General features: G+C 34.6%; 1 protein-coding gene across 3 annotated transcripts in view; it reads right to left on the reverse strand.

Annotated features, from left to right (window-relative positions):
- Positions 1–10,709: 10,709 nt before the first annotated feature.
- The window catches only part of FUT8 (fucosyltransferase 8), a 75,254-nt gene continuing 62,278 nt past the window's right edge, over positions 10,710–23,685 (reverse strand). For all 3 annotated transcript variants that reach the window (XM_066321071.1, XM_066321069.1, XM_066321070.1), the window contains 4 exons: positions 23,220–23,466; positions 21,888–22,064; positions 15,469–15,619; positions 10,710–11,684 (listed from right to left, as the gene is read on the reverse strand). In XM_066321071.1, the coding sequence (XP_066177168.1) occupies positions 11,367–11,684; positions 15,469–15,619; positions 21,888–22,064; positions 23,220–23,466 (893 nt within the window). In that variant the 3' untranslated portion in view covers positions 10,710–11,366. The remainder of the gene's footprint in view (positions 11,685–15,468; positions 15,620–21,887; positions 22,065–23,219; positions 23,467–23,685) is intronic.

Here is a 23,685-nt window from a genome sequence, read left to right on the forward strand (position 1 = left end):
GCAGATGCACAACTATCTCAATATTAAAACCCTAATAATTAAAAAATACATACCCATAAAGTATCTTATATTTTCCTGATGACTTGCAAAAATGTGCACAAAAATGTGCACTGGGGCTGAGCTGGCATTCCTGTACCTAGATCAAGAAATTGTGGTTCTTCAATTCCCAAGAACACTTCAGCACAGTGTAAAGGAAAACACTCTACGCTTATTTCTTTTTCATTATGGTAGTTCATGAGGTATAAAGAAATACAAAGCAAGTGGAAAGGTGGGAAAACTGGAATACATTAGGGAATGGCACACTATGAACATAATATGTTAGAGGCAATTAACTTTTCTCTTTCTTGACCTGTTTATTCCTATTCAGTACACATTTTATTCCAGACAATCATGAATGAGGTAAGAAAATCAGTCCTTTTTCAGAACTGATGGAAGAAATGACAGAATAAAAAACATACCCAGAAGAATAATTGTTAAAAAATATTTTGGAAATGGTCTCTAGAGAGGTCTATGTCATTTTCTGTATTGGCCAAACGCGTAAAGCTGGTGAAAATTTTTGGACATGTTTGGATTACACTGAGCAGTCCTGTCCTTGACGATTCACAGGACTGCACTCCACTCATATCTAGCTTAAAATTTTTCCGGTGCAAACTATAAGACTTGTAAGACCCTGAAAAGAGACAAATCTGAAACAGTTCAATTCAAACCAAGACTACAGTCATTATGCAACCGAGCCTAAACACTGTTTATCAGTATTTATAGGAGCTTTGGTTATGATTCATGAAGACTTTGTAATGATGAAACATAGAGTATTTGCACGTGTCTAGGGCCTTCTGATACCAAACTTTCAAAGTCTGTTCTAGCAACTGCTCTCTTAAACATACATACATATCACAAAGAGACAAAGAAACACAACATATGCATGAAGAACACTGCAAGAAAAAAAATCTAGAAATTTTAATAGAGTATAAGACAAGATACTGCCTTTTATGGGACAGAAGACTCTAACTGCTGGCACAAAGTAGATCCTGGGAGTAGTCCAAAACTTGCAAAGAAAACTATGAAGGAAAATACACTCATTATCATCAGAAGCTGTAGTTAAACAAACAACTTTATTTCTATATTAAATTTTTTGGTAGATATTTTTTCCTGGTATTCAGATTAACCTTCTCGTGAATGTAGCCTGTATAGATCAGAAATGCATACAAGAACAGTCTTCCTAGATGCTGTTGAAAAATGTTATATCATGAAACAAATACTTTGTCAGCAGTCAGAAAATCACTGTTTTTTCCCACAAAGCTCTCAGATAATTTGAACTACCCTGTGGACTAAGTCTTCCTTGTTTATGAAGAAATTGTCAGAATAAATGCTTCATCTGAATTTTTGAGACATCTCAGTAGCAAGAGAATTGCTTCCATCAGCACACCTCCCTGAAATCAAAAATGCCTCCCCAGGAAAACATGGACTGCAACAGTCTCTGACAAAAGGCTTGCTGCCTTCCATTGCAAACAGATACATCACTAAATGGTACTACTGTTGAAAATAAGGACCTCTCATCTAAGCAATTTTCAACTGTGATTCCAGGAAAATAATTTTCTCTAATCACTGGCATACTAGAGATACTTCAGTATTGACATGATAATCTGATGATACTCTCAGGCACCCATTCCAGAGCACAAATAATATATATATGTATATATTAAAATAATGTATACAGAAGTTAAAAGGATTTATGGAATTTGGAACATCCTTATCTGCCTGTGCATATATTACCATATTGTCATACACAAACAGAACCTTGACCTATGTGAGGAATTCTGAGAAAGCATTACATCAGCAACACAAAATTCCTCAGACAAGTAGGAATAATAAGAAAATATGACTACAGTGCACTGTTCTGATGCACACTTGGAAAACTGAATCCTCCCCAAACAGAATCTGAAAACTCCAGATCAGAGTCTTCACTGAAATCAATATGAGCATTTTTGTCCAATAACATATTCTTAAGTGATTTGTAAGACTCAACTACCCTTTGAATCTGTCTCCAAAAGTAATATGTAGTTCACATTCTTGATTACTCAGTCACTGTGTGTGTGCCATGATAAACAAGTGGCAGACTTCAAACTAAAACTGTTGGTCAGATACTGTCCTTTAATAAAAACATCCCAGTTAGAATGGACAGTGATTTCACTAATCATTTGCTAGCCACATTGCTGTGCAGTAAACACTGATACACTCTGTACTTCCTATGACTTGAAAATGATTAATTAACATGACACATCAATGTATCGCCTTATGCATAAACAGCTGTTCCTACACTTTCCAGATGGATATACTTAAAGTTCTATCATTCATGTCATACACTGCTCAGAAGTGGTTATCCAAAAACCTCAAGATGCAAAACCACTAAATACTCTAAGAGAAAATCAAGGTAATTTCATAGTAAGATTAAAGAAGTCTTGAGACCTAATTTCATATAAATGTTCTGACAGTCAGCCTGCACACTAAAGAGTCTGTCCAGTTCCACAGATGCAAATTAATGCCGATTCCTCACAGATAAGCAGCACCTTAGATGAGCTGTGAAACCAACAGGGGAAAAACAGATTATAATCGCCTGTATTTCCACTGGCACTCTCAGTACTCTTTCATGCAGTTCTACTCTGGGGAATTCAATAAGCTTTCTATTTTTCATTGTTTGTGCTAGGGCTAAATGATCTACTGTTTCTGGAAAGGCTTTACTCCTTCTAGAAACCTTTTTGTCTATTGTTTCAGGATTACAAATTCTGAACAAAAAGGATTTTTTTTTTTCTTCTGAATACCTAACATTTAAAAATGTGATTTATAGAAGACAAAATTTGATTAAAAAATCAGATGTGTTGATAATGTCTTGCACTTAGTTTTCTATTTTCAGTTTTGGTACATATGCAGGGCTTGTTTGAGATACAAAGGCACAGAGTAGAAGACCACTCTATGTATAAGCAGACAGGAAGGCAATCAGCTGGAAATGAAAGAAATTGGAAAAAAACAGTAGAGAACTTGCTGAAGAAGTTATTGCATAAATGAAAAGAGTAATGGACACTGTTACACTTTGTACTAGCAGCACTATTAGCAAACTTATTTACAACTCCCTTTCAACCAGACAACACTATTCCCTAGTTTCTAAATTCTAGAATTATTCAAGGTGGATAAAAGAGACTTCGGTAAAAGAGTGGCAATGTTGAGAGAAAAAATGTATCACATGGAATTAGCCCTAACTAGTTCTTGAGAACTCATACCTCTGCTGTCAGGAGGGGTCACCACTCTCTCTCAGACAAAAGTATTTTCAAAGACTTAAAGCTTTGAAATTTCAGCACCAAATTGTTGGCAACAGCTAACAGTAGTAAGCTACTTGCTACAGGAGAGAAGTTAAAATCTACCTTGTGGATTTGTATGTCAGCAAGGCAAATTACAGCTACTTCAGAAATAAAATATCAGACTCTTATCAGTAAATAGTGATATTATTTTCTTTTTTTCAAACACTGTGTGTGGCTTTACCAAAAGGAAACCCTTCAAGAGAAACTATGAAGAGGGAGTAACATCAACACTGCACTGAGAAAACCCAGACTGTTGTAGTACAGAGGCAGTGCAGCAGAGCACCTGTGATAACATGATGTATCTTATCAGAAAGAAACAGGACATTCTGGAGCCAGTGTCCATCCAGCATGAAGTCACAACAAAATAATGCCTGTCTGTTAAACGAATCCTGAAGGGACAGCCCAGGAAGAGAACAAGACCTCTAGGTAATGCAAGACTGGCACACTTTCCTATCAAGCCAAACATTACCTTGATTGCATCCTGGTCTTCTCGAGGCTTTTTCAGATGCTTCAACAGCCTCTATCCTTTTATATAAGATACAATATCCTTTTATATACGATAGATTGCTGTCTATGTGTGCATCTTAAAAGGGCATGAGTAAGCTCTAGACACTTCACCAAAAGGTGAGAAAAGACTCTTACTCCAATGGCTCCTTCACTTAAACTCCTACTCAATTTTAAAAGCACAGAAATGAAGAATATACACTCATGCTTACTGCCAAAATTATCATTGACTAACATATACCAAACAAATCAGCATGGAAATGAACATTTCAATTCACAGTTAAATAGATTTAGCATACACATAGTCAGTTATTAACTTCCAAGAGGAGGAGTGACAGCACAAAAAGTACACAAGATGATTTCTTAAATCACTGTGCTGTTCCAGAACCAAAGATGTAAATATTATAAATATACTAAGCATGTAGGAGATATGTAACTTCCTGAATCTGACTTCTGATACTTGGATTCCTTGAGGATTGTTGGTTTTTTTTTCATACACACATAATGGTAAATAAGCAATATATATAACTAAATGAAATATTAATGTTACATAAATAAAAGCAAACACTAAAAAAATCATATTGAATTTAACATTACAGATTAAATGTTTAAGCCATTTTATGGCTACCAGTATTATTCTAATTACTGTACTGTGTAGTGATCCTACTGAAGGAAGAATCCCACTGGGACAAAGAGGTGGAAACAAAAAAAAGACAACTCCTGGATCATAAATCTTATAGTCCAAACACTGGACCAAAGTAATGAGCAATACACTCAGAAACATACAAACAAGCTAATATCAATCAGTGTAATAAAAAGCAGTCACAGCACATCACCAGCCCTAAAGAAATACATTTTGAGCAGGGAGATACATTGCAACTATAACTTTCTAATATTAACAAAACAATTCTTCTGTTGTTTATAAACAAAAGGAACAGTTAAGGAAACGAATCTATCAGTCTTAAATCGATTACGTAATTCTTCTCTAGCCCCTTTATAATCTCTACTGATGTACGGGTAAAAAAATGGTCAAGCCAGCCTAAAAGATTTTTCTATTTTTGCTGAATAACTGAACCTTATTCATAAGCAACCATCATTTTAAGAAAGCTAACACATGATCTGAGGCAAGAATAAAACTGTCTAATTCCACAAGTCTGAACTTACTGTGTATAACAATTTTATTCTCAATTGAAAACAAAATGTTATAGATGTTACAAACTGACCAGAGATTTAGAATTATAAACTCATCATCACAGGTCATTCTCCAGCAATAAGCTGAAGTCTGAAGCAAACTACTCCCACCAACATTATAGAGGCCCAATTCCTTCTCATTCACAAAGAAGCGAATAGGACGTCATGGTTTTTGGTCTCTTTTCATTCTTCCAGTTTGCTGCTGCTTGGAAATGTGTCAGGAAATATACTTGGCTTCTTTAAGAGATGGATCTTCTGTAGACAGCCAAACTGGACAGCAATCTCTACATTCAGTGGCTTCTCACAGCTGAGCTGCAATATCCTCATGGCTCTGCTTGCCCTGGACTAATTAACTGAGAACGGTGCATAGGTATTACACAAAATCTCCAATTTGCCAGAGAGGAACATTAAAAATAAGTTAAATAAAAAGGATTCCAAGGCTGAAGAGTAGCAAATTATCTGTCTGGTCCTGTAAAATAACTGCATCCGCACTGTATGGCTTGCAAATTAAGCTGCAGGCATTAGTGTACAATAATCACTAGCCAAAAATGAATAGGGAATGTTATGAAAATACATCCTTCATCTGGTAAAGATACTTGTCATGGTATGAGCTGTAAATCTTATTATTAAAGGCATTTCTATGCCTTGCAAGCCTCCTAAACAATTATCAGGCACATCAGATTATAGTGTTTCCTCTTTGAATCCTTGACTATACTAATGAGGGACAACACAAAAACGCATTTCTAAAAAATAAAAGCAAAAATGCAAACATGCAAGAAATGTAATTTCACGTTATTATGAAACACCAAATACAGACTTGTCCCTTGCAACCTTGGTCAAGTAACGACCACTGGGTAAGGATATCAAAATATGTGAAGAAGAAAGGCGTGAAGAAGTTTCATACAACCACAGTCAATCAGGATCAGATGTAAGTAGAGTTGGTAGGGCTAACAGAAGAGCAAAAAAATGTCAGAGTCTTCAGGATACATCAAGCTGGCTGCTTCTACTAAAATGGTGCAACTGAAGTATGTCTTTAAGACAGTTAAGAGGAAATGGGATGAGGTCTGTTATACTTCTTGAAGAAAACGTAGGTTATTTGGGACCTCATCTCACCATCCTCCAGAAAACCCTTCATAAATATACTAAAATGAAAACAAAATCTTGAGCCTGGATAAAGTGGAAAAAACATGCAAAAACTAGTAAAAAGTAAAACTAGTAAAAGAAAGTAAAACCAGTACATGTACTGCCAGTAGTGTACAATATAGTGCAGTGGAGACAGCTCCTTCCCTCAACAGCACCTCCCAAGGAGCCATCCTGAGTGCGACATTAATTCTGAGCAATGGCAAAGACTTTTTTGTGCAAACAACTGACATGCCTTTGCATTAATCCAAACTTGTCTGAACTGCAGTGGCAATAGGATTCTGCTGACAAGCTGAGTCAAAGGAAACAAGCATAAATACAAAGGGATTCCACTGAATAGCAAATATCACCAGCATTGTCTGTGCACAGTACCAAAAGGACTAAAGACCAGCAAACATCAGTGAAAGGGATTCAGTAGTAATGCTGAAAGACCTCTGCCTTATGTACTTAGACTCCTAAATAATCTCTTACACAGTGAATGTGACCCGTGATACAGGCAAACAGACAAGCAATTCTTTTTTGCAGACTTGGGAATTTTATACTCATACTATCCTCTTATTTGTATCATGCAGTGCCACGTTTCATGCTTTTTGGAAATCAACAGGATACTAGGAAGTCAAACACAAACTGTATGCAGTTCATATTTATAAATAACTTTCTTTGTTTCAGTCTTGCTCCAGGTAAGCTTGCAGGTAGATAGAGACGACCTTGACAAAAGTCTGGAGACTATAATTACAATTCTAGGGGCACCTTAGGGAAGTAGAATTTAAGTGAGCTTTAAATGCAACTTTAATTCCATAAAATAAGAATACCCAAAACCTCTTGAGCCCCTCAACAACCTGCTCCCATGTCACCAAAACAGGAATGAAACTGTAGTATAATAACAACCAAGAATCAGAATACGACCATGAAGCTTATACACAACTTGGACTGGTATCAGGCAAAATCAAAAGGGGGTTGCAATTTCTATGTATGATTTCACAGCAGAGGTCCTTAACCCAGTACAGAAATGTTTATTTGTGGCTTTATAAGATGATATAGCAACTCATATTAAAAGCAGAATGTCTTACTAGAGTCTCTCTCCTTCCCATTTCCCAAACTAAGCAAATTATTTTTATCTGGGTTCTTCAGTCACATCAGAGATTACATTGCGAAGAAACTAATGACCGGGAAAAACGAAGTTCAATTCACTGTTATGAAAAGGTTCCAAATGGTAGGTGCTACTCCACGGACATGAGGAAAAATCTCCCTCCCTCTATCAAGAATTTGTACTAAAAACTTTCGACTTATTTTCTATTATATTCCTAGCTCAGAAGACCCTTATTTTATAATTGCAAATGAAAGAAACATAAAACCCACTATGAAGGAAACATTTACATTGTGAATATCTCTCTGTAAAAAAAGGTATCATCAGATCTCCTTTCAGAAAATTGGTAAAGGAGAAAAATCTCTGTTTTCCCTAAAGTTTTCTTAAAATTCAATGATAGAAGGGTTAAACAAAAGACTTATCTGAAGTTAAAAATTTTAAATATGTAAAACTTGGAAATAAAACATCATCCTTCATGAACAAATCCATAATACTCAGAAATTCACACAGACAGGATGGTGGAAGAATGCCTGTAAATACCACATATTTCACTGTGGGCTGGCCTGAAAATCAAGAACTCAGGTTGGTGCTACATCAACGTTGCAGAAGACCAGTTAACTGAACCACTCAGAATAAACTTCTTAGCTTCCAAGCACCATGTAGAATACAAACTTTCCAAAAATTACATTTACCTGGCAAGTAAGTTTTCACAGAGAATGTGACAGTGCTAATGCAAAATAGCAAAGAACACAAGAGTGCTACTCATATTGAGGTTTATGTATGCAACATGCATATGCACACACACGCACCAAAGTTTTTTAGAGAGGAAAAATTTAATTAAACAGCAGTTGTTTAAGGGGTTATGAAGGTTTGTTGTCTTATGGATATCAGAGAAGGTGGTTTGGTATGAGGCAAGACTAGATTGCTGCAGAGCTACAAGGTAAACAGAAGAAACATGATGTATGCTTGCTTCCTCCTCACAAGCATTCTGGCTGGTAACTTAATGAGTTCATAGCTTTCAAAAGATTCAGCTTTCTCCCAGGTATTCAAGACAAAATTTTTATTTCCTATTATTCACTTTTCTGTGAACTACCAAAAAAAAAAAAAAAAAAAAAAAAAAAAATATCTGAGGGTCTCTTCCATGTTCCCATCAATCTTTTTAAATTACCTGGACCCCACTGTACACCGAGAATAAAGTCTCGAATATTCATTTTGTTTAATATAAAACAAAATCAGTTTTAATGTACCGATGTCCCAGGATTCCAAATATAACTAATTGATAGTCTTAAAGGAAACAAATCTCTAGAAACATGCATCTAGCAAGCAGGATATTGCTAGATTTCTTCTTCTGAGAAGTACTGAACTTTAAGCACTAGAGGATCATATGATCCTGGGGAATAAGATCATAGCATCTACATTAGTACATTTCTGAATTATTAACAGTAATGCTATAATTTTGTATCACTCATGATCATTTTCTCAAAGATGATGACCTAATTATTCATTAGGTACTTAGAATATGTAAGGAGGCATGTGTACCCTGCCAATACTTTGTCAGATAGTCTGCTGAGGAATTGCCACATTATACAGGTACAGCTTCTACAACATCAGTGTTTTCAGTCCTCTAATTACCACAACAGATCTGCTTTTGCCTTTGGGCTCATCTTAAATATTCTGTTATTTATCTTCTTTTTTTATATTTTTAACTGAGTTACCTGACTACAGAAAAACTTTAGTGTTAATTTATTTATGAATACTATTTCTGAACCACACTAAGAAATGAGCTAGAAATGAGGGGCTCTGACATTGTAAGTAAATAGCTTAAAAAATAAAACATTTTCAAAATGTATAAATCTGTATCAATTAGATTATGCAGTATTTGTGGAGAAACAACTAAACTAGTTTTTCCCCAAAATAAAATGCATTAATTGCTGAGGATAAAATGTTCATGGGTTTGAATTTTTTTCAAGATGAAAAGGAAAGTAGCAATAGCTTTATGTACCATTCAAAATAAATTTTTTAAAAAGTTATTATTTGTAGCCTACATTTTTACCTCTGAAATACCCCACTTGCCTGAATTAGTGGAAAATTTATCAGCATTATTTAGGAAACTAACATAAAGCTGCTTCCTTAGCAGCTCCAAAATACAGAAAATACCAGTTGACTGTAGGCATCTTTTGTGACAAAAATTCATCTTTTGCACTTCCTGGCTGCTCTTACTAATTTTCCATTATCCTTTAATCAGTCTTTAAATCTCATTTGGTATCTAAGCTCATTTTCACTGATATGTCTATTTAACACTTTGGAAAATGTATCTTTGCCCTCCTCCACAAGTTTTTCAACTTTGATTTTGTTATTCGTTTTCAAGACACAAAATAATTTTTCAATTGAGGGACACATTACTGGGGAGGATCTACAGGATCAATCCTGCAAACAATGTCAGAAAGTACTAATTTGTAATTCCTTCACATACCAATCCAGTTCCATCTCACCACTATTTTAATTGGAAGCCTGCTGCTGAAGTGCACATGGCCAGAGATTTCCTTTTATTTTTCAGCTTAAAATTTATTCATAGTCAAGTGCATCCATTCATTATGTTAACACTGTCCTTGGTCTATTCATAAATATAATTAAGCATATTTTTGCTTTGCTAAGGTCAACTAGCCATGCTGTTTTAATCTTTACTCGTGTGGCATTTCCTCAGTCTCTGAACAGTAAACATTTTCTGCACTTCCAGTAATCCAAACTGGATTGCACTGGAAGCTATAAAATGCTATTAAATATTCTTTTTATCTGGAAACAATCTCATATTATACATATTTATATATTCAACCATCAAATCTATGATTTCTTTTGTAAAATTATTTTGTAAATTATCTCTTTTCTTAATGAGAGCTGACTGGCAAGAGGTTTCAAAACACTAAGAATTACTAACAATCTTATTACATGTATAAAAATTCATCCTTGTATATCTTCTTGTAACCTACTATTTTTGGATAAGCTGTTAGATTTTTTTTAAAGTAGTCCAGACTGACAGGTTCTATAAATGGGATAACCTGAAGTATTTTGCTTAAAAGTAATTACATTCAATGCCAAAATGATAAGTGGACATCCATAATACACTAAACCCTGAATTATTTTCAGAAGAAAACAGAAAAGGTAAGAAAATAGCGTCAGAGGGTAAATGTACGCAATTTGCCAATTAAATAATCCTGCTGTTACCTACTATCTGCAAAGCTGAGCAGCACTGTGCCCTATGCAATTGTTGTACTACACAAGTGTTTTAAAATTCAATGGAACTCAGGCTATGTTTTCCTTCTTTTATGGATTTTTTGTTGTTGTCTTTTTTCAATCAAATGCAATGTCCAGAAATCACCAGTACTAGAAGAATCTGTTCATGGCATTGTTTACAAAAGCTCCTAAGAGACAGTGACTACTTTATTGTTGAATGTAACCTTTATTTTATTAATGATGAGAAGTAATCAATGGAATGCTAAAAAAACCCCAAAATTGTAAAGAAATCTAGTCTGAAATCTGAATCTGTTGTTTGAAGCAAGTTCAGTGGTCATGGTAACACCAGATGTAAGTGGACTCTTGCCCATTGTGAAACAGGCATGGCTCTTCTAAAAAGGTCACAAACTTTTCAAATATAGGCACCATGTTCCAAATTTTGCACATACAAAATATGTTCATGTCACTCAAATTACACAATGTGGCAGTGTTATAAGTCTGAACATTATTGTCAATTAATGGCGGAGAAAAGAGCCCAAAGCTCACATAAGACTAATGACTGGGACAACTCCTGAAAAGAGACAAGAAGTATAAAACAACAGTCTTCTGTTGTACGTGGGTTTGTGTGTGCATGTGTGAGACTGCATATAACAAAAATGTTTGAGAGTAAGTTCAGACAACAGCCCATCCACTTGTTCTCAGCTTCTTCTCCAGTTTCATTGCAAAGGCTTTGATTTTAACCACATGATAAAATGCAAATTGGTTTCCCATAGAAACCAATAGTCAGTGTGTTGTTGACTGGTTTGGACCAATCAAAATTGAGTTTTTTTATAATAACTGCTGAATGTCTTCCTTTCAATCTACTTGTCAGCCTCTGGGTATGTAGGATACTTGACTGTCTCAATTTTCTCCTTAACTTTATAGGATGGGTACAGGCCTGTTCTTCCTAATTTCCTATTGATGCCTTTTGAATAACCATCCCAGTGGTTTCCAGCTACTCCAATTATATCTCCAGGTTCCATAGGAATTTCATCAGCAGTTCGTGGATGATGAGCATAAATAGCAATCTGGTTATGAGCATTCTGTCCCCCAAAGTAGTAGATATCATCCAAAGAATGGAAATACGCCGAAGCATCCGGATGCAACGTCTGCATAATTTCATACGCAACTCGACAAACCTTGGAAATAAAAACAGAAGTCATTAATATTGTGTGTGACTGAAACATACCACCAAAATCAACAACCAATGTATAGTAATATTTCCCAAGAATATCAGGGTCTGGAATGTCTGGGTTAAAAAAAAAACCAACTAACCAACCAACAAAAAAGCCCCCAAAAGAATTAAAACCAAGTGAAATCAAACCAAGAAGACCACAAAAAAACCCCCACACACTTGATACTAAAAAGCATGAAATTTTGCAGAATCTTAATTAGGCCTCTAGTGATCAGATTTGGTAAATATTCAGTATTTATAGATAAGTGAGATAAATAATTAGTACAGTCTACTCTTTAGTATAAAATGAAAACATCTATATGAACACTAGCAATTCTGCTTTTTAAAATTAATGATCTGTAGCCAATCAAATGAAAAAGCAAAATAGTTTTCTTTTTCTATTACTACAAATTGTATTTTACTTCCCAATGAACCTTTAGAATTTACATTTTCAAACTTATCCTGCAATAATGAGGCCTTGCATTTACTTTTCTAAAGGAAGTTGAAATTTTCACAACCAAACAGTACCTTAAGTCCAAGGCTTTAAAATACATTAAAATGTATTTTAAATATATAATCTATTTATATTAGAACAGTGATAGAATTGTGACTGCTGGCAACTTAGAAGACAAATAAATGAAAGTGAATTCCATCAGGACAATCATTATGTCAGCAAGAAGAAAGATGCAATTTTACTTGTTATTGTATCCCATTTTATGAAGGGAATTTTCTTCAGACTGAACAGATGTCCCCACATCAGAATTATGTTGTATTTCTAGGAATTGCCAGAAACACAAAAGCTTATAACTATATTAAAAAAAATTTTTTTCAACAACTTGCTAGAAAGATCTTCTGTGTCAGGTGTCTGACTTGGCTACTGTGGGTTTTCTGACTTCTGTCATCCATTAGTGTCTTTTTCTGATTTTGCACAAGTTTGATAAAGACCGATTAACAATACAGCAGATTTCTTCAATACAAAGAAGCATTTGAGCTTCTTCATAATTTTCAGTCTATGTTAATACAGTAAAGCCTGATTTTACTTTTATTTTCTCCCTTTGAAGATACAGTGAATAGAACTTTGATCAGTCATACGAGACATATTTGTACTTTCTTAGCTCCTTTGAGAGAGGCATTTGCTTTAAAAATGTAATAGATTTCCTTTTATCCCTCTGCATCTGAACTTTAAAATAACTTTTCAGAAGTATCTTTCAAAAGATCAGGCTGAAGTTAATTATTTCGAAGTACCTGTTACACACTATAATATAGAAACAATTTTGAGTACCCATATATTTGCAAAAGGCTATTTATTTTATAGATTCTGTGACTGTTTTTGTTTTGTTCTCTGCATGTCTATGTAACCCCAGGAAGTAGAAACACATAATACACACAATAAAGATTTTATTGGAGAAATGCTTTTAGTAAGTGTGTCCTGCATATCTGACAAAACATTCAACATCTCCTCTCAGCAATTGTTTTCTTTGTAGCACCAAACCTGGGTGATTAAACTGTAAACTGTTGAGGACAGCAGGCAAAACACCCACATGCAGAAATACACCTAAAGCCAGCCTCCCATTTTTCATTCCCAGATCCCTTGTTCTGCAGCCTGTATACTTACTTACTTGTACAATGAAAAACACAAAAACTAATAAATTCTGGAAGGAGATGCAGTTATGTCAGTCAGAGGGAGCTATGACTTCATCTAAATGAAGACTGAAGAATCAAAACCACTCTGTTCTAGCATGTAATCTTAATCCTCCTACTGTGTTATGGTTTTTGTAACTGTCATGTGGCTTTTCTATAAAATTAAATAATCTATTCAATTAATGTGACGTTGCTGAAAAGTAATGCCAAGGCAGTTTGTTTTCCTTGACTCTCCATTACATGATAGGACTAATTCCTTAACAACAGTATTTTAAGCAAATACCTATTCTTCAACTTCTACCAGTGCTCTTTTAGTTTCCACATCACAAAACCGAATTAATAGAGGGGAATTCCTGATTCTATTCATATATAGCATCATTTTCTCTTAATACCTCTGTAATGAAGTTTCGAGTCTTTTTGGAAAAATGGGAAAAAAAAAAACCAGCATAGAATTGATTAATGAGAAGGTCTAAAACCACAATGGAAAAAAATAAGAATACATTTTAACCTTACTTTCTCTTCATACCTATTGGACAAAAGACGGTCATTAACTGCCTTATTTTGCTTACCTTCAATGCCAAAGTAACTATCAAATAGTTGATTTAATTGATGAAAGGACAGGGGGAGCAATTCAAAGATAGATATAAGATAATCAAATTTTAAATCCCTTAAAAGGAAACTTTATGAATACTGGGAAAACTTGCAACAGACCTTAGAAAAACACAATATATTAAGATTCTGTAGAGACACACATTGTTGCATGCCCAGAAAAACTGGTATTAAATTATTTTTGAGGAGTTTGAATTATTGAAGCACAATAAATTGCCTAGAATAAATTAAGTAAAATACTGGACCAAATTCATAGTCCACCTATTGACAGCAACACTCTAACACTGGATCTCCTGCACTTCAGTAGAATTTTTTGCAGTTCTGGAAAACCAAATATGTTACCCAAATAAACAAGTCTACTGTCAAAGGCATGGTGAAAGAGAATGAGAGTTGAGCTCAAAGGCACCATGTACCTCAAAGGGGATTGTATCAGATGCCCCCCAGAGGTCTTGATCAACCTGTATCACCTTAACTGTGTTGATGTATTTTAAACATATATTCTTCTTTCAAAATTACTCCAATGCTTAGCATTCAATTACAATATATTCTGGCCAAGCCATTCGCAGCTGTATTTAAACTATGTTTATACCCAGAGTTTTATTTAAAGCAAACATTTATCACTTTTAACACAGCTATCTGAATATAATAATAGCAGAAAATGTTACAGATTTTTCATTAAGTTTTATCCAAGACTATATAATTCTTCCTTCAGACTATGAACTGTCTTTGCACCAATGCACGTGTGGCATTTAAGACATACAGACATAGGTTTTGTTTCTTTCACAGTAATATGCATTCAGTGGATGTGCTTCAGCTAAATCAAACATTATTATTAAAGTGGATGGCTCCTCACAGCTCTTCTTAGTGAGGATTTTTACTTTGGATTTTACTCAGGTCTTTGGTCTGAAACAGCCTGTATTAATAACCTTCTAAATATGCTATAAAATGTCATTCTCTCTACAGGATGTGGTGAATGGTAAACACAGTGTATCCACAAGCCTGGTTCAGGGATAAGAGGCTTTCCTATATTCCTATACTTTTTGTCATTTTTCTGCCTTCTTGCTGTGGCAATTTTATTAAGAATTCTGCCTGTCAAAGTCACTGTATTAACCACCTATTAATATTAATATTGTGTTTATTACCTATATGTCATTACAGTGCAGCAGAAAATTTACATTTCAGGCTGTGTATAACATTAAGTTTTTAAATGGATTTTAACATTTAAGTTTTCTCTCCCCTTTCATCTAACAGTACAATCATGTGTGATTGTGTCACCTAAGAGAATAATGACAACAGCAAGTAAAAACATTCAATGTGAAAGAAATTGTATCTTGCCATATGTGAATAAGGTGGATCAGGATATTAGCCACAAAATACTGCCTGGTGATTTTTTGCTGTGCTTTTAAACTTAAAACAGATTTTTTATAAACAGAAGCATGAAGAAAACTAAGATTTAGACTGGTACATATAATCAGCATTGTCTCTGCATTGCACTTTACCTGGGATGAAAATGTACAGACCAGGAAGTCTGCCTGAGACAAAAAGTGAATATCCAGAATGACACCTCTTAGGGAGTTTTCAGTGTATCGGTTATGGAGTCCTGCTGACCAGGATATGGAGTTATCACTGATAAATTCATAATTTGGATACCTGTGAAAATACAATACACAGTTAACACCACTGTTCTGTTTATTTTTTAAGAAGCATTACCTCTGCTGCAAGATAGGGCTGTTAATTTCTTTTAAGTCTCTGCTTTACAGGAAATTCATTACAATTTTGCTGAACCCTCTCGAATGTCACTGCTGCCTCCAAGCATGCCCTCTCTCTCTTTATCTAGAAAAAATTAATTAAATAAAAAGCTCCTGTAAGTCTGTCTGATACATAACAAAGTAGAAGTTAGAAATATCAGAGTAATATCAAAGTAGAAGAAAGAAATAGCAGAGGTATATACCACATTCTGCAAATGATTTTAGATTAAATATACTCAGACCACTAAGTTTTCTCTACTGCTAAATAGGATATGGGATTCTGACTTTACTAGGCTACACTTATTATCATACTATTAGATAATGATTAAGACACTGTGCAAAAAAGAAAAAAAAAGTCACCTGTAAAAGGGACATATTGAATAAATGCATGCTAACTAATGAAAACAATAAAAGAAGTCTTTCACAGTTCTTAAGGCCACATAGAGAACAAGTTCTGCAATTCACTAGTCAAAAGGAAATAAGTGTAAAATTCCATCCCAATACACTTTTCTTGACTTATTACAAAAAAAAAAAAAAATCAGTACTACTGTAAGCCAAATTTTTTTTAAATATGAAACTTTTTTTATATTATATTAAAATAAAAGATTTTATTATGTAACAATAACTTTATTTTTTTAAATCCTTTGAAAAAATACTGGGGGAAATGGTGTTTCTCCAGAAATTTACACTTCACTACAGGGGAACTGAAATCTGAATGAAACTGGGGCAAGGAGCACAAATTAATTAAGTTTTCAGTCAGCCTCCTATCAAGAAAATTATTACAGATGTGACAAAGGTGGTAACTACATTGCTGTTACACATCAATCATATTTCAATCATCAAGTGCAACTCACATGACTAACCGGACAACTACAAAATTTCAACTACACGGCTTATCGTAAAATAAAACTAACAATATATATAAAAGCTTCTTTTTCCAAATTTGTAACTTCATTGCAAATATAAATCAATACATTATATAAGAGAGCAAGAGAGCTAATATAATATTCATAAGAACATGCCTAATTTATTCCATTTAATTTTAAATATATGGAGAAACTGTATTCAAAAGTGAAATGGACAGATATAGCTGCCTTTTGTGACTACCAATCAGCAAATTTATCTCAAAAGCAAGTCAAAAAACCTATATGCAAAATGTCCACTTTTGATATGGAATGTATGGAACAGCTTTAAAGGGTGCATCTGATCATCAATGTCAGGGAAAGCTCCTACTAGACTACAAACAATAAAAACAAAAGAAAGCCAACAGAAAAAAGGAAGAGAAGGTAGAAATAGTCTTAGAATAACTTATAATGCTCCTTCTGAGGAATTACAGAAGCTTGTATGAACCTAAAAATAGTTTTTTCAGCAAGAACTCTTCCACAATTTTTATTTTATCTCTGATCTTTTCGTGTCTAATATTTTTTGTCAGTATTTAACCGGCTTTCAAAACACAAGAGATGACACCACAATATTTGTCACATACTCTAATTTCCATTGTATTAATCATATTCATGGGTTTTTTTTTAAAGAAGAACAAAGTACAGACCAAACAGAAATACATCATACTCTACTCTGAGAACTTGCTGGGAAACAGAGCTGAGCATCAGTCTTATCTCAGTAGACAACTGCAAGTGGAGCAACACAAAGAACATTTAGCAGAAGATGGAATTTCTACAGATGACAAACATAGTAAAGATATTTGCAGACCCCTTTGCAAGATCTTGGTATCAGGAGTATCACTAAAATTAATTACTTCCTTCAGACTTCAAAAATCAGAATCCATATGCTGAGCAGACACAAAAGAAATTTTCTTGAAGAATCTGATTTTTTACTACCAAAATATCACCCTAACTTTAAGAAACGAAACAATAGGAAAAAAGTGTCATATTCGATCAGGTGAAAAAACTAAAGGTCAGAATTATTTACACATCTTTTTTATGCATACATTTACAATGTTCTCCTTCTTTCCTTTATTCTGGAAATAGTCGTTGAGGTGCTTTTAGATCTGGTCTTCAATTCCATTTTATAAAGTTGATCCAAATTCATCTAGCCAAAGGTTTCAGAGCCCATTCTTCAAAACAATCATCAAAGCTTGTAATTTATCCACTCACAAATTTACGTTTTCAAACAAGCACTTTTATGTTGTCTCCCACACACAACGCTTGGGAAAAGGTTTCTTTTAAAATGTGAGTGAAATAGCAGCCATGTTCAGTGTGACCAAAGAATCTTCTAGTCCACTATCCTGTCTCCAACACAGGCTGAAAGCAGAGCATAAAGAAAAATACAGGAAAAGGCCAGGTGCACACTCCTCTCAAGCTGTACGTGGCCCACTGAGTTCCTGCACAGGAGAGGTTTAATTCTCCTTCCCACTCACTACAGTGCTCGAGATTCTATTTGAAGCTATTCTTGCCACAATGACTGCAAAGAATAAAGGAAATGAAACTATCAAAGTTCTATAGTTAGCTCTTGCTTCCTTCCATTCCCTTTTCCATTTTTATTTTTTATTATGATTAATGCAATGCCTACATTTTAAGATTTTAGGGATTTTTTTTCTTTTTTAAGAAGAACATAGGCATGATCCTATTACTAGGATTCCTGAATGTGTAGAAAATGATTCATGCATAATAAGTTGCCATATTTTTATTGACAGAATCACCAAAAAACAATGTTGCGTAGAATGCCTTCCAGCTTTTCTCACATAGTCTCTTCTCTGAAACACAAAAGGCCCAGATTGTGAACCATGGAATCATTTAAGTTAGAAATGACCTTTAAGACTATTGAGCCATCTATAAACCCAGCACTGCCAAGTCCACAGCTAAGCCATGTCCCTAAAGTACCACATCTACATGACTTTTAAATACCTCCAGAGACAGTGGTATTACACTTCCTTGGGCAGCCTGCTCAAAGATAAAACCAAACAATGGAAACTGGCACAACTCTGTTCTCTTCGTATTGGATTACTAAATGTAGTGTATCTCTTCCACGTATCTAAAAATAATTCCCAGTTCTTCTAAAGCTATCTACTAGATTCTTGAAACCTCTGTACAGGCCAGGAAGGATTTTTTTCCCCTCTTATGGGAAAGGGAAAATGAGAAATCAAAAGAAGGTGGGGAGGTGAGAGTTAAAAGTCTTTCCTTCCTGCACCTAAGAGCCTCAGATAATAAGGATACAGATCAAGCAAAGTTATGGCACTGTTTCAAGTTTCCATTGGTTTCAGAAGCTGATCAACTCCTTGTGCAACGACAGCTTATCACTGCACATGCAAAGCAAGGCCAGGCCAAGGCTCCTGTGCTCATTTGCTAGGCCTGTGGATGTGTCCAGAACAGGCACTGAAAATTTTCTTCCCTCTGAAAGATGATTGTGAGTGTATTTGTCAACAGATTGAGTAAGAAATAATGTGTTTTCCTGGGTCTTGCCCTAAAAAAAATCGGAAAATATATGAGCTGTTCATCAGATTTTAGTCCTTTGAAGCACTGCTGAATTCTATATATCAGGCATACTATGACTTGGGGGGGTGGAGAGGGTTCACCAAACTACAGATAGTAGAAAGGGAGAAAAGACATCAACCTGCTGTTGTGGAAGTAAATATACAGTCAAAAAAAAAGAGAAAAAAAAATACAGGTTACTTTACAGGTAAACATTCTGGAAGGAAGAATGTGATTTGTTGAATTTTTGTGCTCATAAAGAAAAGAAAGACCTAAATAGGTTCATCTGTATTATTTTGAATACCTTAAAGAGTGAAGATATTGTAAGCAGTATTATAGACTAGAAACACATGTATTAGACATTCAAAAATTTGCATGTGAAAACTATTAAATCAGCCAAAGAAAAAGCAATTTACACCATCCCAGCACATCATTTACCCAAGATAAATGCCATGACCCCTGCTTACCAGAAGCTGTCAAATGCTTTAATCCCCCAATCATCACAGTTGTTGAACTCTCAACCCTGCTACTCTCCACTAAAATTGTTCTGCATGATCCTACTTCTGAAAATATATCACTTCTTTCCTTCTTTTGGAAATAGAACACAAACACTCTACAAACTGGTAGTGACTGCACTATCTTTACTACTGTACTTGCAGTTTGTAGACATCTGACTGCAAGGGAAATTTCTGAAACTTAAGTCAAAACATTTCTGTTTTCACGACTATGAGTAGTTTAAAATACTTCTCTTGCTAGAAACAACATGCCAATTCATGCAAATGTTGGCTAAATTTTCTTTACTTAAATGCCAACACTGTTTGACAGCCAGTCACTCCCTTGTAGAGAGATACAGTATCTAGTACTTACTAATATTATTGCACCAAATAATGAATGCAACATAAGCTACTGCAATGTGACAGCTGTTTCCATCAAAGCTTGGTAGTTCAATGTGACTCGAACATCTTTGTCAGAAGTGTAAACCAATTTATAGTCTATTTCACAAGAAGAGAAAGAAAAGCTTCTTTGCTGCCAAAACATGACCTTAACCTGCCTTCAGATGCTATTAAATGCCCAAACATCAAACTGCATCCTGCCTTCTGTGAAATCACAGGAAGTTTCAAATGCCTTCTTCTCAAGGCATCTGAAGCTGCAAGCAACAGTAGGGTGCAAGCAATGTAGGAAATTATGTTTCAGTGTAAGCTGTGACCTGAAAATGCAGTAGTAACACATAAAAAATTCTTAATACTTATGGATCCTATGCCTTTTATGATGAAAATATAAAAATAATGCTGTTTGACTGAGCTGTATCTTACAATATTAAAGTAAAATTGTGACTTGGAATGAACTTGGGAAGTACTTCTTAATAAAATTCAGTATTTTCTTACTGAGTAAGTTACAATTCTACAATTAGATTTTGTTGCTATTAAAAACTTGGGATGATATGTTTACATAGGTAGAGCATTTTATTATTATTCACAAAGAATGCTAAGACTTGACAGTTATACAAAAATAAAGAAAAATGCCTAAGATTGTTACATCAATATTGAATTCTGTTATGTTACAAACAGTTATTAAAGTTATTTAGGACAATATAATGAATTAAATATTATAATCTCAACTTTTGATAATCTGTCTTTTCTTTGTTTAAATTTGCACTTTAAATTCTGTAATTGTTTTTGCTATTGTTTTTGCCTCTACACATACAAAAATGGAAGGATTGCCATCATCTGGAGTTGAGTTTGTTCATTTAGTTTTGACAAAACACCATATTTTAAGCACCAGTCTTTGACAGATACGAAAGAAAAACAGAAACAGCACAAATGAAATAGACAAGTTTTCAATGCTGTAGAAAATTCTTCTGCTACAAAATATTTTCTGCTTACCTTGAATATGCCAAAGAAACTCTGTTATGTCATCTCATATACATTTCCAAGGATGTCACCAAGAATAGAACCTTGGATCAAAAATTTACCACTACAGAGTTGCTTTGATTTTAGAGACTATTAATTAATTAATTAGAAGTATTAATTTACAAGGAAATACAGGCCATGTAGGAGTAAATCAATGTTTACTGTGTACCCACATTCTAGAAAGCTAGAAGAGGATACAGAGCAAAAAAAAAAAAAGACAAAGACACTGTAAAAAGTTCAGAATCCCACTTATATTTAAGGACAAAATTATTCAACATGTGGGATGAGTGTCTTCTATGTTATCACTATAGAAGTTCTTCTGAAAGAGGGAAGAGCTTCATCATAAGCTTTTCAACCCACTTAAAAAAATTCCTCTGGCAATTATTCACAAAGAGGTATTTTTGGACAGGTTTTATATACTTCTTACTATATTAATCAGGTTTTACGATATTTCTAAGTAGTTTCTTTTTAGTATGTATGTTCAATAAGATTTTTTGTGTGTCTATTATTTATATTTATATTATATATATGTATATTATTTTTATTTACCTCCCTTCTTATTTACCTCCCAGCATTGATTTGTTTTTTTTCATAGATATACCTTGCTCAACTCTTCTGGATTTTCAACATTAAGCTTTGAAACGCTTACTTGTGAGGAAAAAAATCCTAAAAAAGTGTATCTGAGAGAAAAATCAAAATCACTGGAAAATGAAATGCACTGAATAAAGGATTAAAATAAAATTATACTAAAACTTATTTTACTGCACAGTAGTCAGAAACTGTAAAGCTAACCAGAAGGAAGGAACTGTAATATAAACATAATTCATCTTACTTGGATTTTGCCTCTTGCAACAATGAAGGGTCATCTGTAGCCAAATACACTCTTTTTTTATCAACGTGCATCCTGCGAGCAAGAAGCTCAAACCGCTCCTCCACGTGTACCATGTACTCTTCAATGGGGTGAAATGCTGCCTCTGTTCCTACTTTGTCTGTCCTTCGGACGTGAACACTGGAAAAAAGGGAGAAACTCGAAATTACACTCATAAATACTATACATGCTTCAGCAAATGAAATTTTAAACTGAATCCCTACATAGAATAAGGAGGGATTAAAACACACCCGTGTCCATCAAGACACACTGACAATATTAAGTGAGTCTGTTCTCAAAAGCAATTCAATAATCTGACAAGGAAGGCAAAGGGTAACTGAAAGAAAGGAATGAAGGACATGGAATTACAGCATAATCAGGTGCTATTCCTTTTGTGCACAAGGTTAAGTTATCTGCTGTAGATAGATAATGCTTGATCAATACAGGTCAAAAGGAAAATAGGAATATTTGCATCATATAATGCATAGTTTAAATTAAGGTAGCTACAAATGCATTTTTTTCACCTCTTTGAAACATAACAAGTCTTCAGATGCAGCAGCAGTGAAGTGCCCTACCGGCTCACGGTCAAAAGCCAACTAACATTTGGACAACCTACTGTGTACTCCTAGATAATGAAAGTTTAAGGACTGAAGGAAATTCTGGCAAAGGAAGAAGATTCTAGCACAGCAGCAGCAACATTTTTCACACTACATGATGGAAAATCCTTTCTCCCACAAGCTGCTTTTTATTTCTTTTCCTTCTTCTCCCTGTATCTCCCCAAACAGACCTTTCCAATTCATCATTACCATTGAGAAACAACAACTACGAAAACACCAGCAGGCATATACCATGCTTGTATGTAGCCAGTGATAAAATTAGTTGTGAATTGTGGCATGTAAAATGTAGGCTTAGCCTTCTTCCCTCAAATGTAAAAGCTATATGCACTTGTCTGGAAACAAGACACAGACAGTAAAGTGCCTGGAATACAAGCTGTAAGGCAATTACATTAATGAAATTCTCTATTACTGGATGTGGAAGGACAGGTTAAAAAAATCTTCTATTGTGCTGCCTTTTATATATCTGTCCAACTACAGGTAGACAAGTGTGCTGAAGTACTTGCAATCAACATGTATTATGAACAGCTAAAAAACAAGAGTTTCATCTAGAAATCACCCTCTCTCCCCACAGAATACTTCCAGAATCTGATTATCATCATAGAACAATTTTTCCTGAACAGGAATCACTACATACACATACTAAAGCACAGAACAGTTAAAAAGAAAACTAAATACCCACCCGATCACTGGATGTTTGAAACCAAGTTTCCTTGTGGCTTCCTCTATTTCTTTTTCTAGCCAAGGCTGTGGACGAATCAAGTATTTCACAAACTGTGAGACCCACCACACTGCAGGATCCCCATGAACACGAATTAGTCTATCAGCCAAGTCTTCAGGAACAGCCAAGGGCAAATAGGGTGGCCGTGGGTGTAAGCTGTCAACAATGGGAAGTTCCACCACCTGAACATCCTTATCATTAGCCTCACCTGTTTTAAAATACATACTAAGATGAGTCAAGTAGTTTACTTTATTAATAAGCTTTAGCATTGGCAAATAATATCCCAAACATATCAATCCATCTGTATCTTCAATTTTAAAAAGACTACCTAACCCCTGCTCTACTTTTTCAGAAACAGAATTAATACATCTAATAAAAAAATCATAATTTTAGACTAGATTTATATACAAACTGTATTTAACAAAGC

This window comes from Sylvia atricapilla, chromosome 6 (assembly GCF_009819655.1).
Source record: "Sylvia atricapilla isolate bSylAtr1 chromosome 6, bSylAtr1.pri, whole genome shotgun sequence".
In the NCBI taxonomy this organism is placed as follows: Eukaryota; Metazoa; Chordata; class Aves; order Passeriformes; family Sylviidae; genus Sylvia; species Sylvia atricapilla.